Here is a 19,022-nt window from a genome sequence, read left to right on the forward strand (position 1 = left end):
CAAAAAAAATCTAATGATTCTACAGACTCTGCTATTAGCAAAACTGTTTTATGAGTGAACTTCCTTAGCTTTGATTAACTGAAGTCTGTGTCTATGATTGATTGCCTTTTAAATATTACAAAACATTTACAAGTAATTTTTTTATTTCTAGGTGTTCTACCAAGTTCAGACTTAGAACTAGCCTGGATGGAAGAGAAGCCTTTAGATTTTAACAAAAATTTCTTCCTTCAGGGATTCCTTCTCACAAATTACAGCCTGGAGCAAAGTATAGCTTCTTATAGGCAGACAGGTAAGCTTCCAAAAATCTTAATTAAGTGTGTGTTTTTTTCCCTTGCTGTGACTTTTGCGTTTCTTATGATTTTTGTGTTTCTGTGATACATCCAATATAATTATATAAATGTATATAATGTGTATAAAATCAACTAGTAGAAATCTACTGAAAATATCAGATCCAGTTTAATAAAAATTGGATCATGATTCTGAAGAATTCGGAACACATTTTCTTGCTTTAGTCAAAGATTTCTATAGAAACTTTCGAGTTCGTAAACAACATTATACGATCAGTAAACTTAAAAGGTTTTCGTTCTTCGCATGCCTCCGTGGTGTAGCGGTCAGCACACTCAGTGCGTATTCGAGAGGTCCGTGATTCGACTACCGGCAAGGGCATTGCTTATTTTTCATCTCTCCTTCTTCGGAAAAAACTAAATAACTTTGTACAGTGGTGCCCGAACTAAAAAAAGTGGTGTATGATGATTCTCCACCACCAGAATTTAGCGACTGGGACCCTAATCTCTAGTTTCCCTTTAAAAGGAGGAGTATATAAGGTATTTCTCCCACCTTCTTAGCATGCCTTCGTGGTGTAGAGGTCAGTAAACTCGGCGCGCATTTGAGAGGTCCCGGGGAGGGTTTGCTCATTTTTCATCTCTAAATAACCTAATGCAAACTTTTCTTTTGGAGATTAAAATCAATGGACAAATTTTTATTTTTATAAAGAGTTTTAAACGTAAATTTTGAAATGATCTATGATACGAAAGAAAAAGAAAAAAAAAAAAACTTGTGGAATAGATTTTTTTTTACTAATAAAAGACTTCAATATCGTTTTCATTTTTAAAAAATTTAAATAAACATAAATGTACTTAAAAAATAGTTTAAATTAAAATTAAGAAATCATTTCTATGATCAGAGATACAACATAATATACAATAATCAAAAGCATTCATTTCAGGAATTAAATTCTTATAATTAACGAGATAATTTTAATCTTTTAACCAATTTTGTGAATTAAAATGATTCCGTTCTTCTATAATTTTTTTTTTTTTATAATATAAGCAATACTGTGCAAAAAATTACACAAAGTGTTGCATAAATTTACAAGTTAAAAGGACGTTAAGCTAGGGGGGAAAAACTTGATGTGGGCACCACATGACTTCCATATATGGCCTATTAAATTACACATTTTTTTTTTTTTTTTTTTTTTTTTTTTTTTTTGCTATACTTTATTTAAACTTATTTCCCCGAAACTAACCGATCCCTTCAGGCAAGTTGGAAATGACATCCATAACTGCGAATTTCGAAATTAAATATGCCGGTTAATTTTTGTGCTACGGGAGTTAAACTTCACCTAATTTTATTTGTTCGTAACGAATATAAAACTTTCCCAAATATCGGCGAAGCGGAAGTCTACGTTAAGAGTAGGAGTTCATTTCTGTCGAAAATGACTTTTTTTTTTTAATTTGACATTGCCAAAACATGAATATTTTCATCATTTAAAATACTTCAGTAGTTGGAAGTTTATGACTGCGACCAATGTTTGGGAAAATGCCGGATAAGGACTTTTATGTCGGGTAAAAGTTCGTATATACTATATATATATATATCCGAACTTTTACTTTAATATATTTAGCTCTGCCGACTGCAGTAATAAAGGGAGGTACTCAACTAGATGTTATATCAATCCCACACACAAGATTTCAACGTTTTGAAACTAATTCCTTTTGAGTTATGTGAGATACATACAGGGGTTGGACAAAAATATGGAAACTCCTTTAAAAAAAACATGTTTCTTTGCTTAATATGGTGTAGGAAACCCGTTGGCATCCAAAACAGCTTGCAGTCTTCTCGGAATGGATAAATACAGTTCCTGTATGTTTGCGAAGGGAATATTATACCATTCTTCCTGCAAAACGGTGGCAAGTTCAGATAACGATGTTGGCGGTGGATAACGAGAACGTACTTTCCGTTCCAATGTAGACCACAAAGGTTCGATAATATTCAGGTCTGGTGACTGTGGTGGCCAGGGGAGATGGGACAACTCATCCTCGTGCTCAGAAAACCAGTCCTGGACAATGTGAGCTGTGTGAACAGGGGCTTTGTCGTCTTGGAAGACACCATCACCATCGGGGAACAAAGTTTGTACCATGGGATGAACTTGATCGGCCAAAATGTTCACATAAATCTTGGCAGTCATGTGCCCTGACACAGTTATCATGGGGCTAGCAGAGAACCACGATATGGCTGCCCAAACCATAACAGAACCCCCGCCATGTTTCACTCTTGGCAACAAGCAGTCTGTATTATAGGCTTGAGATGGCGTTCTCCAGACGTAAACTCGGCCAGAAGTGGGAAACAATGTGAAAGAAGACTCGTCAGACCATATTACTCGCTTCCACTGCTCTATAGTCCAGGCTTTATGACTTAAACACCACCTTTTCCTGTTACGGGCATTAGCATCACTGATGAGTAGCTTCTCGATTGCAGCACGGCCAGCAATTCCCTGTTTATGAAGCTCCCTTCTAATTGTTTTGGTACTCGCAGGGTTCGGTAACACAACATTCATTTCAGCAGTAAGTTTTGCAGCTGTGGTCTTCTTATTTTTCGTCACAATTGCCCTCAATGATCGTCTGTCACGATCACTCGGGACACGCTTTCGTCCGCGCTGTGATTTAGCAGATGATGTTTTTCCGCTTTTCAAATATGCGGAATAAATCTTCGATACACTACCTCTTGAAACACTAAACACCTCGGCTACCTTGCTTACGGAAGCACCTACCATACGTGCTCCAACAATTTGCCCACGTTCCAAGTCTGTTAACTCTGACATAATGCAATGACAACCTCACATAACAGTACTCCGACAACAACTGAACTGTTTAGCACATTTACGAAGTTGTATAGGTGGCGTCAGTAGTCAAAAACGCCAGCGCCACCTACATATTTCATTAAAATCAATCTTTCTTTTCAAACATGCATCTCACATGGTGTTTCCATATTTTTGTCCATCCACTGTACATACGTACGTACTGACGTCACAAAAAATCCCTCTTGAATCTATAGTTTAAATCCAATTTGCAATCTATTTTGGAAACAACAATCCTTTATTGCCCGTACACACGCTGTAAGTACGTACTGTCATTAAATACAAGGTGTCGTGCAAAATAATCGTCCAAATGGAGTCAGGAATGTAAAAATCGCCGGGATAATTATTTAAATTTTTACAAATTCTTTTACAAGTTAAATATTTCTATTTTTTAAAGATACATTGATATGAGAATAACTCTTAGGTGTCTGATGATGTTATGAGCCAACTAAACTAATACAGTTTTCGTAAAACTTAATTTCCTTTTTGAGAAGGAGCAAAGCATGTATGAAGAATATACTAGGCATTACTATATATATTAGGTTGTCAGAGGCTGATTGTAAGAACTAGGCTTTAAGATGCTGGTTGTAAGAATATACTAGGTTGTCAGATGCTGATAATTTTTTGTGAGAGAATTATCAGGATTTCTCAAGAAGCTTTTATGTATTATTATGTCTTGGAATTACAACGCGATTTCTGTTAGAAAAGAAATTTAAAATTTTTACAACATCCAATTCAGTAAATAATTACAATTCCAGTTATAGAATGTAAATCGAATTTTGTAAAATGTGTCATATGTTTTGTAAAAATTATTATGAATTCCCAATTAGTCTCTATATCATTCTGTCTTGTAATGCCACCGTAATTCTGTTAGTGAAGAAATTCAAAAATTCAGTAGTTAAGTGATAAGTTCATAAGGTTTGAGATTTGAAAATTCGGTATAAAACATGTTTCTGATAAACATGTAGACTTGATCTTAATATTTTTCTTCATTCTCTTTATTTTTAATCTGGTGTTACATGAAAATCCAGCTACAATCATAAATCCTTTTGCAAAACTTTCTTTGCAATTAGATTCTTTGAACTAGTAGGTTTTAAGAATTTTTTCCTCAACTTCGATGGTAATAAATGGATCTCCTTTTGCTGCATTCATTTAAATACACTAAAGTTTCATCTATTGAAACAACTTTTTCCCATTTTTATCCGGATAAATGTTCCTCATAAAGAATTTTTCAACGCATTCTGCTTTCGGCTATAATGTCGTGGCGAAAGATGATGCACATTAGGGTTTTTCACCATTTTAAAATTCACATAACATTAATCACTTTGTTTACAGTTTAAGAATTTTAATGATTTTCCAGCTGCCCTTTGACTTATTTTGATTTAACAATTTTAGATTAACAATTAGGATCTTACCTTTGCAACATTCGAAACATTCCGTTTTTTCTTTGGATGTGTATATATGGAAAATATTTTCCGCTTGAGGCCAACTTTGACGTGTTTTTCTTTTCTTGTTGACAGTATTACCTATTGCAAGTTTAGATATCGAAAAACCACGGCTTTCACAATGTTTTTTAATAACTATATGCGAATAATTTTCTTCAGAAAGAGCACAATCATAACTTCTTTAAAAACGTCATTTTGTATGAAAAACAGAACTTTCAAGTAGCAGACGATAATTTATAATTTAAAAAATGCAACTGCAGTTAAAAAGAATTTTCCAGCAGACGATCTTTTTTTATCGCAAAGCAAAAATCGCGTAAAAAATGTGCAAGCAGCATCTGTATGCAGATTACCAGTGTTAAATCTTCGAACTGAAACTCCGAAATTTTTTATCGTAGAGAAAGCGTTCAAACTTTGAATTTCAGAGATGGTTGATTCATCTACGTAGAATTTAAGACAACATTTATTTAATATTCTTTATAAACACTACTCTACCCAAAAAAACCCCTAAGTATTAAAAAAAAAAAAAAAAAAAAAATCAATCTTAAAGGTGACCAACTGCCAGTTACTACTGTATCCAAATATGGAGCGAATAAAATGTCAGGACGTGTAATAAGATTGAATAGATGTAATGACGTTAGTTATTACTGTACGATGAATTCAATACATTTTCGAATATGTTAAATAATATTAACATCTTGTCGATGGCATGTTCATCAGCTTGTAGCTCTGGCATCCTGTCAATAATTTGTTTAATAATTTTAGTAAATGAGAAACCCTTAAAAATATCAACAAGTTCTTTGAGGAACTTAAAAATGTCCATAAAGGTATTAAAAACTTTAATTTTTTGCTCTGTCCTTAGCACTTTTCACAGTATTATTAGCATGTTTATATTCGTCAGTCTTAACATTAGAGATAGCAGTTTTACCTTTGGCAGCGTTAGCGTAGCTAACACCTGGAATTGCAGGTTTAGTAAAAACGCTGTTTACATTAGCATTGACAGAAACAATATCATTTTTAGCATCATCCGAGTTCATTTTTTGGGGCTTAGGAAACCGAGGACAGCCAAGAAAATTCGCGATGTGCCCTGGCTGACTACAATTATAACACATGACTTTATCTAAACTTTTTTGTTTACAATTCTCAGTTTTATGAGTCCCCTCACACTTAATGCAACTGGGCTTTAATTTACAGTTTTCAGCAGGGTGGTGGAAATGTTGGCAGTTAACTTGTAAAAATCGCTGAACACTGGTAGTTCCGATCTGGATTCGATTACTGGCGAACGGGAAAGTTCTCCTGGAACAATCTCAACCCTCATTTAAATAACAAAATAAAACAGTCTCAATCTTCACTTAAATACACTTAACCGTAATTTTTCCGTCATTTAAGCTATAATACCGTCATTTAAACCGTAATATCTGAAAATGATACTTATGTATTAAGACAATTTTTTTTTTTTTACCTTGGCGCAATCTGCCAATATTTTACAGGTGAAAAGGTAATAATAGTTTTATAGAAAAGATTCCCAAACTATCTGTTTTTATCGCAAGTTGCCAGATATTATCAACATATGAACAGAAAGAGTACTTTATCAATTTCAATTATTAAATAAGGATTATGCGATACATTAAAAGATAAAACACATTCATCTCCAGATCCTTCTCTTATTTTTATGGTACTCTCCCCAAGTACACAGCGATCTATTTTCGCTTTGAAAATTATCAGAAACTGTAGAGACTGGGCATCGTGCGAACTTCAGCAACATCGGTTGTCTACCAAACACATCTCCTCATTGCTCCTTGTAGAAGATTTTCGGCAAAACACTGTATCCGTAAATAAATTATACAGTAGTTTCTTCCATTGCTGGAAAATTTCACAAGCCCATATTTTAAAATTGGGCTTCTGGAATAATAAATCAAATCAAATAAATCCCGCGTTTAAGTCAAACAGAGTCGCGGTTTGCTTATAAATACCGTTGGTACTTTAAATACAACAATACGAAAATACCGTCGTTGCTTGACTGAAGAACTTTTGCGAACATGGTGCCCGAAGAATGGTTATGCGCATGTTTGCTTGGCACATTCTGAAAATTTGGCGACTTGTACTGTGGTTGCGATAATGCACAAGTGCTCTGAAAAGATATTCTTCTAAAAATGATCGGCTTAAATAATCATTGCATATATCAATGATATATCATAGATTATCTGAGTTCACTGCTCTTGATTATTTTATTTTAAATATCAAAACCTATTTTTACTGTATGATTAAATTTCTAGCACTCTGAAATGTCTAGTGTTTTAAAATATGAAATGACTAGTGTCATTTCATTTGCACTTTGGTAGCTGAAGAAGATGGATTGGTAGTCTTGGAAACTTTGCAAATATCACGCTGATTTTTGTTGTTTGACTTTTAAAGTAATACATTAAACTCATTAGTGGGCTTTATAGCCTAAATATATAAGGAAAATTCTTTGTGTTGTTCTAATTTAAAATTCGATCCTGCTTTAAATATTTACAGGAAATTTCAGTCGGATTACAGTACGTTTCGATCTTCAGAGAGAATTTGGACATTTCCTGTTGGACATATATATTCCAAGTATATTATTTGTTGTTACGTCATGGTTGTCTTTCTGGGTGGAAATTCCAGCTGCCCCTGCTCGAGTGACCTTGAGCATGACCACGATGTTAACGTTGGTCACCAGTGAAAAAGCTATTCGAGAGAAACTTCCGAAAGTGTCTTACGTCCATGCTCTAGACGTATGGAATGTAGTTTGTACTGGTAAGTTTTTGAGTTGACTTTTTATGATATATATGTAATAATAAAATTCCATAGTCAAGAATACACTTAAATTTCTAACTGTAGGTTCTTTTCATTTTTTAATGGCGACGGTTTCTTATTTGAAAGTACGTGGAATTAAATCCACAGCCCCGTAGTCAAGTTTTTTTCCCGCCTTTTGTACACGTGCAGTTATAGAATGTTCTGGAAATATTTAAAGCGAACTGGATTGGCTGACGAGGCTGACGTCATTTCTTGGAAGCTCCGCCTTTCCAGAGGCTATAAAAGGACTCGCAAAAGAATATCGGCGGCTTTTACTTAAATGTCACGATTCAGTAAACTTCATACAAAAAGTTATTAGTAATTCTTTTTATTTACTCCGGATATCTGATTTTGTAACTGCTATTTCTCCTGAATAATAATAAATGGATCCTTTTTTTAAAAAAAAACTTATCGTCTGATAATTTAAGCTACGACTAAAGCTGGTACATCACATATATATGTAAGATAAAAATTTATGAATCAAAATTATAGTTTAAACTATAAACATTAATTCTTCCTCTTTATTTCTAAAATCGTAATAACTTCTCTACATTGCGTCATTTCGAGATCACTCTATGGCCCGTGCAGCTCTGATGACTTAATAATTGGGAACTGAAACTGCCTTTGTAAACCAAAAATTTTCTCCTCGCCGTGCTTCCGTCTTTCATAACTACGCACTTCAGCTTTGCTCTCTATGATGATAAGATGTAATTTCGCTAGCTTGCTTTCTATCTTAACAATATCAAAAATGTAAATCTTCTGTGGAAAGGCACGACTAGAGTGCCAAGTGATTGTGGCCACAAATATCAGTTGCAAATAAAAATGGAATTAAAACTGCCTCGACTGCCAAGTTCTTTAGAAATTACCAAGTTAGCATTACTAACATACTACGCAACCAAAGTCTTCTTCCATATAGGTCTAATCACGCATCTACAGTGTTCCGTTTTTCCTTTGCTTTTATTATGACATGTATATATAAAAATTCTATCACTACAAATCTGATTAATAATAATTTTAAAGCATCACCCATTAATACAACTCTTTTGTTCTATAAATATCCTTTGCTCGGAGAAGAAAAAAACGCCAACGCCCAAAGAAAGCATAGTTTTCAATAATTATTTACATGCAGATATTTCAAACATGACTATGCAAACCATGAAGCCGAACAGTGGTTTGTTAAAGCAAAATGAAAACGCAAAATCATCACGCGCAAAGCATGTTTGCCCTGTTTGGAATTTGCATTTATTGTGCAATGTCATATGCGTCAGCATTTGTATTAGCTGTATTAAGGAAATGCGCTTTGTAATAACTCAGCTGTCGACGCTCTTTTAATTCAGGACAGCTATCCAATTTCTCCTTTATGGAATACCTTTGGAAGATGATATGCTCTTTTTACTTATCTTGAAACTCCGATTAGCTTTTCGCATTACAGTTGGTATTCTATACTTCAAGACATTACCCAAAAATTGTACACATCTGTTTTAAGCTACCTCCGTGCAGAGACAAAAATTTAGCCTACTGATTTCTTTTACTTTTTGAATTGTTGCTGCTTCTGGTATTGTTATTAATCCTCCTGACCTAAATATGAACCAGATCATATCCATGAATTTTATCGTAGCCGAGAAACGACGATTACACTGTCTTTGGTTTAGACCAAGGTTTCTTAAACATTTTTCAGTCGCGACGCCCAGGATTTTTCAGTCGCGACGCCCAGGACCAGCCCCATAATATTTACAAAAATTTTATGCTATCCGATAAGTATTGCGCAAATCCGACACACGTGTGAGTGAAACTGTCAATTTTTTCATTTGCACTGTAATATAATAGTGCAGTTTTAGGTCATTAATTTATAATTTTAAGACATAGAACAATGTGAAAATTTTAAATTAGTAACAGACGAAATGACAGCGTCACGTGCAAAGCAAGAAAAATGAACGTTTAATATTATAAAAGAATCCGTCGAAACGTTTTCGTTTTTTTTCTTTGTCTGTATTGTCTTGGCTTTATCTATTTTCAGATACACTGTGTAAAAATATTTGGTAATTGCAAAATTATTATAATAAGTTAAAGAAATATCAAAATTGCTAAAATTTTTGCCGACCCCTGCTGCAGTTCCCGCGAGCATATTTCACAAGTGCACATCTGTGTAGCCACCGAGGGAGTGGCTTCTAGGATGGACCAATGATCATACAGTAATATTTTTTGTCAGGTCACATGACCTTTCGCGTGCTTTAAGATTTAAGCAAGATGGTTGAAAATATTCTGCCACGCAATTTTCTGTACAAAATAAGTAAAGCATCGTCGATTGCTTCTGAAATTTTTCATTGCGAAGTTAGATCAAATACAGGAAATTAATAAGTGGTAAGTAAGATGAAGAAAGAAATATGTGATAACATCTGAGCCCAAATGATATCTTTACATAAAACTATGCATAGGGAAAAATATTTACACCAATTATATATGCAAATAGAACTCAGTAATTTTTATTACAGTCTATATGAAAAAGATGTTATAATAACCAATGAAGAATTTTATTCAAAGTGAACTTTACTAATTTGGATTCGTATATATTTTAGAGTGTTAAATTTCACATTTAATAACTGCTCACTCTTACGTGTACTGTCTACACAAAAAATGCTCATCAAACAGAGTGAATTTATCGTATTCACAACGAGTATATTCAATTTATTCACATATAATTTTTAATATTAACAATGAATATAATCAGATAATATGTGTTCTGAATCTTACACTTTAAAAATCAAAAGAATGCAGGCACTGAAATAAGAAAATACTAGATTCATTGTAACACTTTCAGTCATTCTCAGCTCAATTTTAAAAAATATACACTTGAATTCTCTTGATCTACATAATATGTCGTGAACATCAATCCTAATATTAATGCGTGATAAAAATCGCGAAAGTGAAATGTCAGCGATTAATCAAACTCAAAAAACGAAAGCACTACGAGATATTCTACTATTACGCCATAACTGCGAAACAAATGTAAATTAAAACGTAAACAACATACGCTCACATACACGAAGATTTAGCGTCACAAGAGCAATAGCAGCTCATTGGTCCATTTTCGAAACCCCTGCCTCAGTGGCTACGCTGATGTGCAGTTATGAAATATGCTTCCCGCGACCCACAGTTTAAGAAACTCTGGTTTAGACTCTGGGCACTTGCAGATCACAGTAAGAGCATTCCCAGCTCTGTCCCAGTTTTGAAGGAGAATTCCTCTGAGGAGGGTCTGAGAATCTCCCTTCCTCTTCTTTTACCACCAGCCTCTTAAGAGCTCTTTCATTTACCCATTAATTTAAGCGTCTCCATGCCGCTGAGACACTTATATGCTGCCTTACAAACATTCATGCTTTCTCCAGGATTCAACTCCCCGGCTAAAGCTAAGTCAGCCTGCTTCTCTACCATTATAGCAAAAGGCCCTTTTGCAGTTATTCTGCATGAATAAATGACTGTACTCTGAGACTGTAATTATGTCTTCCCTTATCTAGTTTAGCCCATACCTGTTTTCATCATGTTTAAATCATTTCTTTCAGACGTCGCAGTTGCTTTATTTACGTGCTAAAAAATGCACAACATACGCTTTACATAATTAGAAAAAAGCAGTCATTAACTAGAGCTAAATTTTTTTTTTATCATTACTGATGCTTTTATTATAGTAGATATGTATTCTAATTTTAAACTTATAACCGTAATATTTTTGTTCTGTAATGGAAACTTTTCGTGACTTTTATATACTTTTTATAGGATTTATTTTCGCATCCTTGGTTGAGTATGCTCTTGTTAATTACATTTACCATAAGGACAAACGAAGGAGGAAAAGGGCTAATGGAATGAAGAGGGCAGAAAGTACAGCAACATTCTGTTCTATGGACAGCGACACTGGATCTACATTCCGAATGTTTGCGAAAAAGGTTATTATTACTGTTTTACCTTATCGGAATCTTAACTTCTTTGGTTGAAAAATAACTGATGCCAAAAAAAAACATTTTTATTAAAGAAACTATTCATAGCTTTTTCTCAAGAACTTGATGATTTCTTTTCATTTGATTCTGAAGTGAAACGCGAAATTACTTTTAATACATTCTGATAGTTATCCATAAGAATACGTTTCGATCACGAATCCTGTTAAGCTACTTTCTGAAAATTGCAGCGGGGCATATGACGCAGGAACTCCACATATTGAGCAGAATGGAGTACTAACAGACAATGCGCAACGAAATTGCTCACATCGGAAGCATCGTATGAACGTCTTCGATCTCTGTATGATGCCATCTTAAATTTTAGTTATTTATTCATTTTTATGATGAATTCAAATTTGAGAATGTAAGGAAGCAAAAAGAAAAAAATCTGATGAGTACACCACATGACTTCCTTGTACGGAATATTAAATTATACGCATTTTTTCTTGCATTTCATTTAAACGTATTGGATTGAATTAAATCTACTTCGCCGACAGCGCATAAACCACAATAGAATAAATGTATTCTTTAAAATTCACTATATTTGTTTATCATAGCGACAGTCTGGCGCTAGGTTCACTTAACACTATTATATTTCGTTCATATTATAACTCAGAATGCACAAAATTTATATCATTTAAAGAATTATCTAATCGTTGCCACATGTTCTATTCAAATACTATAATAAAGCTAGAACGATGTATAAAAGAAATTAAGCAAACAAAACAAAAAAGTAACAGTTTCTCACAGACGATTGAGTATTTCTCATTCAATTAATTCAGTTCTCACTTCGCGAGAAGGCAAAAATACATAAAAACTCAAAATATCTGTATTAAAAATTACGAAGTAAATCTTAAACACTTATTTCCTCGAAAACATTCCAGAAAGGATTAAGCATGATTTAATTCGGAATAATAAATGAAGGCGTTATCTTTGTTGCTGCGAATCTAAGTTTCTCTAGATTGGCATCAAATCCACTATCCTGCTGTTTCAAATGTAAACAAGCAATGGCCGCCATCAAAAAAATTATTAAGCTTAGCGGCACTTAAACAACTTTAAAATTGTTGATAATTCAAAAAATATTGCATACAGATTTACTAAAGGCATAAAAACCTTAACCGGAAGATAAGAACAACATATGTCAATCATTTTTAAAGCAAAAAATGTACAATTTACAAACATATAAGAGTAAAGAAACTGAGATCACTGAGCCGGGTAACAGAGTGGATATATATATAAATATATTTATATACGTTCGGTGCGGCCGATAGCAACCAAAATACGAGGTGCACATCTACATGTTATAACAGTCCTATATACAAAATTTCAACGTTCTGAGGATACTCGTTTTTGAGTTATCTCGCATAACTTACGTACTGGCATAACGTACGTACGTACGTACATACGTTCGTACAGACGCCACGAAAAATTCTCTTCAGAATTCATTTTAAATCAGTTTTATAATTTTTTTGGAGGAAAAGAGTATTTTATTCTGTCCTTACGTACAGATATCACGCAAAAGCATCGTTAAATTGCATTCGATAGCGGTCAAAATGGATATTTTCGTTGGAATATGCTGCCTGAAACTTTTCGCGATTACAATACTTCCTTTTTACTTTGTACAAGGAAGTAAAAAAGGGGGGTTAGTGTATTTTCCATCCCTTTTATGGATAAATTGATTCACTATAAGACCAAAGAAATAGTATATCTGATAAGTAGTTGCAATGTTTCAAATATCAAAAATTTCATCAAGGCCAGAACTGATGCAAATATCTCCGCCCCGCTCCATAACAACCAATAATGAATAGAAGCAATATCTACGTTATTGGAGAATGTCCGAAGCTGCTGCTTTGGTGTAGGTGGGCGAGGCTTTTAATGATTTTTCTTTGTTATGTTAATATGGGGCAGAATCGGGGGTCGTATGAGTTTTCATATCTAAACTCGGGTAACCCAAACTGAGAAATTTCGGATATTAATCTGTTTTTAAATTTGTCTTGCTTCTTTAATTTTGATTTAATTTGACTTCCCGGAAGTGGAAAGTAAATTAAATGGAAAATGTATATCCTTAGATTTAACCCCATTATTGTATTTGGTGATGGCATTAGTTTTGTTAATAACAGGAGTGGCATTAGTTCTGTTAATAATCTCTTCTTGGAGTACTTGAACCCAATCCAATCAATTTGTGGAATTATTTAGTTTCAATTAGCTTTAGAGTTAACTACCTATTTGCAGCACCTCAATTCGAAGAAACAGCATATGGGACTCATACTTGTATCAATTATAAATGCAAATGTAAAACAAAATCTAAAAATTCGTTTGGGTTTCCGGAAAGAAACCTTCATTAGCACTGCAAACTGCAATTCCTTTTTTAAAAAAAGTTCTTATATATATATATATATATATAAAGAAGATACGAATACGAATTATTAAGTTACTTATGTGGCTCCAGAAAGAGCCTTAATAAACCAGATAAGAAAAGCAGTGGTCGGGAGTAGCTGTGATCGGGATGTGGTACTAAATAGCCACACCCATATATCTAATGCCATAGGAATGCCAGAATTAATAAGTATTAGCTAGAGAATGCCATGCTGTCTTCTTGGATGAAGTAGTCTGTATGTAGTTTCCTCATGCGGATAGACTGAGATGGTATAACAGGGTTATTCAAAAAGAAAGAGCAGATTTCAAACATTTATTCCTTCCAAACTATAAAAGATAGAAACATGATTCTAACGTTAATGTATGGAGAAAAGTTTACAATTATGGTATGCTTTCAATAGGAGCACCGTGTGTTACACGACAAATGTCGAAACGGTGGCTCATTTCTTGCCACACACGAATCAGCTGGTCTTTGGTTATCGAAGTCACTGCTTCAATAATCCGATGTCGTAGATCTTCAAGAGTGTCAGGCATAGGAGGGATAAAAACACGCTCTTTTGCATAACCCCAGAGATAAAAATCGCAAGGAGTGATATCTGGAGACTAATCTGCTCTTTCTTTTTGCAATCTGCTCTTTCTTTTTGAATAACCCTGTGTTGAAGATGAAATCATGTTATTCCTTACCGTTTAAATTATTGTTTCTGCAACCCCAGTCAGTGTGCTTTGCATTTATATCTCCGCCAATTATGTCAGGCCTGCTGCCGTGTTGGAGGGGGGGGTAATGGAGGACAGGATACTTTCAGGAAGCTTGTTGTCTGGAAGGTTGTACACTGCAGTGTAGAAAAGCCCCGTACCCTTTGCTGTTACCCTGGGAGATTAAACTAAAAAGAAATTTGTTTTTTACATAAATCCAAGACACCGCCACCTCTGTGCAGGGGCCTGTCACAAAGATATTAACGGTAGTTTATGATTTTTAATTTATCACTATGCCTGGCGCATATTCCAGTAATCATGTCAATGCTACATGATTACTGAAACATTTCTTTATTGTGAAGTTTCTCTTCACAATAAGGAAATAATATATAGACTGCTTAAAAATAAAGCGAAATTACAAAAGAAAGAAATTTATTAGAGAAAATTCTCCAACCAAAATTTATGTAATAAGTTATGTTAATAATGTGAATACAATTATTGTATATAGCACTATCAGGTTCAGTGTTCCTCCTTACTTGCTTGGGGAACATTGAATGACCTGACTCGGAACAGGGAGCTTACTAAAGCTATGTTCAATAAATGTGGGAAGTAGACAAGATACACAGGAAGAGTATACGAAACGCTTTATTTTTCTCTCTTTACAATGATTTCCGGACTTCAGAATACAGAGACCAACTACTTGTGGTCTGAACGTAAGAATATAAAAATATGAACTAAATTCTAACTAAACTAACTTTGCATTAATACCTCTGGCCTTGAAGGCAACCAGCAACCGAGTAAAACTGCAATGGCAAGCGGCCTGCTCCTAATCACTCCTTCCTCTCTCTTGCTTGGCAAAAAGCCACAACTTAAGTACTTGGCGTTCGCAAGACAAATTTGCATAAATAAGTTAAAGCTTTTAATTCTGGCCGGAAGTAGAAAATAAGAAGTGATAGTAAAGATTTAAAATAAAATAAACGTTAGTAAAACTTAAGATCCTTACAGCACTTTATTTGTAAACAGCCAGAATATATGGCAATTTAAAAATTTAAGAATGATTAATAAACACTAGACAAGAGCGGACGTGGGCAGAACCGGTTAACCGTAATGGTAGAGTGAATGGTGCCCACGTCCTCCGTTACTACTACTACTATTACTAAACATGTCAATGTCATTTTATACAATAAAATCGTGGAAATCGACAAACTTATTTCTTAAAGTACATGCATTCCATATGGCAATTAAAATGGGTTAAGTACAATTTGGCGTATTATCCATAACGAAGGGTGGTTGCACAACAGAATCTGTGGCTTTGAAGATAGACTTGTATGCTTTGTACAAAACCGCAAATTCCAGATATCTTGATATAATTTGCAAGGGCTTGCAAGTCTACTAGAACTTTACTGTCGTCAATGAACGGGCCTTTTTGCTGGAGCGGCAAGGACCTCGGCTACGCGGTCAGAGTAATTTCTAAGACTGGGCTTATCCGTGTTTGTGAGTTTAGGAAGACACAAAATAGTAAAATACTAAATACAGTAGAAGTCTAGTCCGGCATCCAACAGTCCGGAATGCCCGATAGTCCGGCATCGCCCCGGAAAATTGTAAAAATTTTGGTTTTCTCCAAAAGTGTGTCTTTAAAGCAAATAAAACCGCTCGAGAGCTATTCGGAAGTTTTCGGGGGTAGTTCGAGATCATCCAGAAGCGCTCGGTATTGTTCGGAAACAATTAGCGGCCGGCTAGTCTCAGCTGTCGCAACAAATTCAGGTGCAGTGCAGCTCCGTTAATCAATCACGAAGCGTCTTCGCCATTTTTTTGTGCGTTGTTGTTTTGTGTCCTTTCACATCGCAGTAAACGTAACTTTTGAAACTGTTTATAAAAAAAGTGATTTTCGTTCTAACTGTACAGTGACCATGTTTTCAAAACCTAAGCCTTCGAGTTGAAAAGGAGAGAAACGAAAACACGTAACACTGACTCTCACTCAGAAACTAGAAATCATCAAACGGCTAGAAAAAGGCGAGAATAGAAATGTTTTAATGAATGAGTTTAATATTGGCTCATCAACTATTTATGACATTAAAAAACAAAAAGATGAACTAAGATGCCGTCTATGCTATTGCACAGTCTTGGAACCAGGTAAAAAATACAACACTCCAAAAAAGCTGGAGAAAACTTTGGCCAGCTGCAAACCCTGCATCTGACCTAACTCTACAGACTGATGAGGAAGAAAACCATCAAGACGCTCTGACCAAAGTTTTGGATGTCGTTAGAAGTACTGACAGTCCCTTGAAAAACCTGCCTGAAGACGAGGTAGAGGAGTGGCTTTTAATCGACGAGAATGAGCCTGTTGAACAAGAACTAACCGATGAGGACATTATCAACATTGTAGTAAACCCTCAGCCTACTCAAAATCTTGAAGAAAATGACTCAGATGCCGAAACGGAAGAAAAGGAAAAAATCAGCTGGGCAGAAGCTGCAGAATCACTAAATAAGTTTATCTCTTTTGCCGAGGTTAGTACTAGCTTCAGAAATTACTGATTTCCATATCATTAGAAATAAATTTTATACTAAACGCCAAAAGTCAAGAAAACAAAAAGACATTCGTGACTTTTTTAAATCTAAGTGAAATATGTTTTACAGTACGTGTACATACATTATGTGAAATGTAAAATAAACTTTGTTGTATGTATTTGCATACTGTATTTTTAGTTTAATTATTAACCTAATTGTTCTTATAATTACCGCCCGATAGACCAGAATTTTCGGTAGTCCGGCACCGAGCCGGTCCCGAACGTGCCGGATTATCGGACTTCTACTGTAATTATGAACTATAAATAACTATAAACTTATAATAATTTTCTGCATCACTACTCGCAATCATTTTTCTAATAAGGATTTTTTTTTTTTTTCCAGGGGGAAAGTCAGCAAGGCGAACCAGGTATGCCCAACAAGAAAGCTGCGTCATTCGCATCTTTGTCCGATATGCAAAGTGTGCACCAAATGGAATGCGGTTGGCCTTTAGATGAATTCAAAATGACGCCTCAGGATATTGCTAATAGCATTGACAGAAAATGTCGATGCATATTTCCCACCGGGTTTTTGATCTTTAATGTTATTTATTGGTTAGTTCTTTGGTTGTGAAGGAAAAAATTAAGGTCATTGCAAAATGTTAAAGAAACAAAAGCAAAACAGATGTATGTACTACATTCCATCATTAAGAATATAAGCAATTAGCCAAGAGAAAAACTCAGTACGAATTTAACTGTATTTATTATGTACATCCTTAGTCAACAAAGAAAGATCTGTGCAGTTTTATAATGAAACAATAATGAAGTAATGCGCTGTTTTATTTGATAAATAAAGTTTCAGTGTTTTTAAAAACTGTAAAATTTGTACAATTCTTGAATATTTTACTATTTAAGCGAAATATCGGTTTATTTTGAGCCTGCCCAAATGAATCCGTAATTCCAGCAAATCAGCTAATTATTTTCTAAATTTCTTGGTTTCTAATTTCCACTTTAGCTGCTTAAACACATCAGAGTTCATTGCAGAGAACAAATATAAAAAGCTACTATCTCATCAGGTTCCATGGTGAAATACGACAAAAAATTAAAACAGAAGAAAACTTTTTTTAGATATGGCCACTCGTTTAACAGAAGCCAGTTCACGCAATTTAATAAAACGTCTTAATAATTTCGGCTCTTTTTGTACAACTATAGCAAAAACCGATAACAATGTAATAAGAAATAGTAAAGTCTCATATTAAAAAAAGCTGCAATTAACACCTTAACATACCTGTAATGTAAATGATAAACCTTTCAGAAAAGATAATGTTAAAAGGGTTAAATATTAACTCAGCACCAATAATTGTTATGGAATTTATCCAAGAGTAATAAACATTTAGATTCATCCAAGGTCCTAAGTCTAATAAGTGCCATCAGCAACTGATGTATAAATTTTTAGATACTTCTTCATTATGCACTTGCCTCGGATTTTGGCGGTAGTGTTGTAATAATATGTGTATTCTATTGTTCTTGTTTACAAGCATATATACACATAGTCTCCAGGGGTTACTATCGTTGGGTCTCGACATGTATTTGACTTCAATTTAAAACATGTTTGCATTTAATACGAGTTTATATATATAACACTAGCGGAAGTACTCGATGCCAGTTAAGTTATATTGAGAGTAATGTATCTAACAAAAGAGAGAAGGATACCGCTGGAATACTTCTGTAATAACGATACAAAAAATACAATTCACAGTCATACATTTTTCAGTCTGATGCGATATGGAAACCATATAAAAAAGTTCGATAGAAAAATACTCTCATTATATCAGCAACAATCGTATGCAGTTTTTAATGATTTTCGACTTTCTAATCAAATGGTCGTAAAAGCTCAAGTTCCATCCAATATTTCACGTATATTAAATTTTAGTTGATTAAATGTGGCAAAAAATTTGTCATAATTGATCAAAAATCCATAACGCGAACAAACAAACAGACAACAGACATTAAATTACATGTATAGATTTTGTAAAACATACAATTTTTTTATTAACAAACTCTACAATTT

The 19,022-nt window shown here is 34.3% G+C and overlaps 1 protein-coding gene across 2 annotated transcripts in view; it reads left to right on the plus strand.

Moving 5' to 3' along the window:
• Positions 1 to 17,833, plus strand: part of LOC118190791 (glycine receptor subunit alpha-2-like) — a 96,730-nt gene extending 78,897 nt beyond the window's left edge. For both annotated transcript variants that reach the window (XM_035361570.2, XM_085816129.1), the window contains 4 exons: positions 152 to 289; positions 7,096 to 7,356; positions 11,164 to 11,330; positions 17,358 to 17,833. In XM_035361570.2, the coding sequence (XP_035217461.1) occupies positions 152 to 289; positions 7,096 to 7,356; positions 11,164 to 11,330; positions 17,358 to 17,585 (794 nt within the window). In that variant the 3' untranslated portion in view covers positions 17,586 to 17,833. The remainder of the gene's footprint in view (positions 1 to 151; positions 290 to 7,095; positions 7,357 to 11,163; positions 11,331 to 17,357) is intronic.
• The last annotated feature ends 1,189 nt before the right edge of the window (positions 17,834 to 19,022 follow it).

This window comes from Stegodyphus dumicola, chromosome 4 (assembly GCF_044657685.1).
Source record: "Stegodyphus dumicola isolate Sdum_Otavi_A_Nest chromosome 4, ASM4465768v1".
NCBI classification, from domain to species: domain Eukaryota; kingdom Metazoa; phylum Arthropoda; class Arachnida; order Araneae; family Eresidae; genus Stegodyphus; species Stegodyphus dumicola.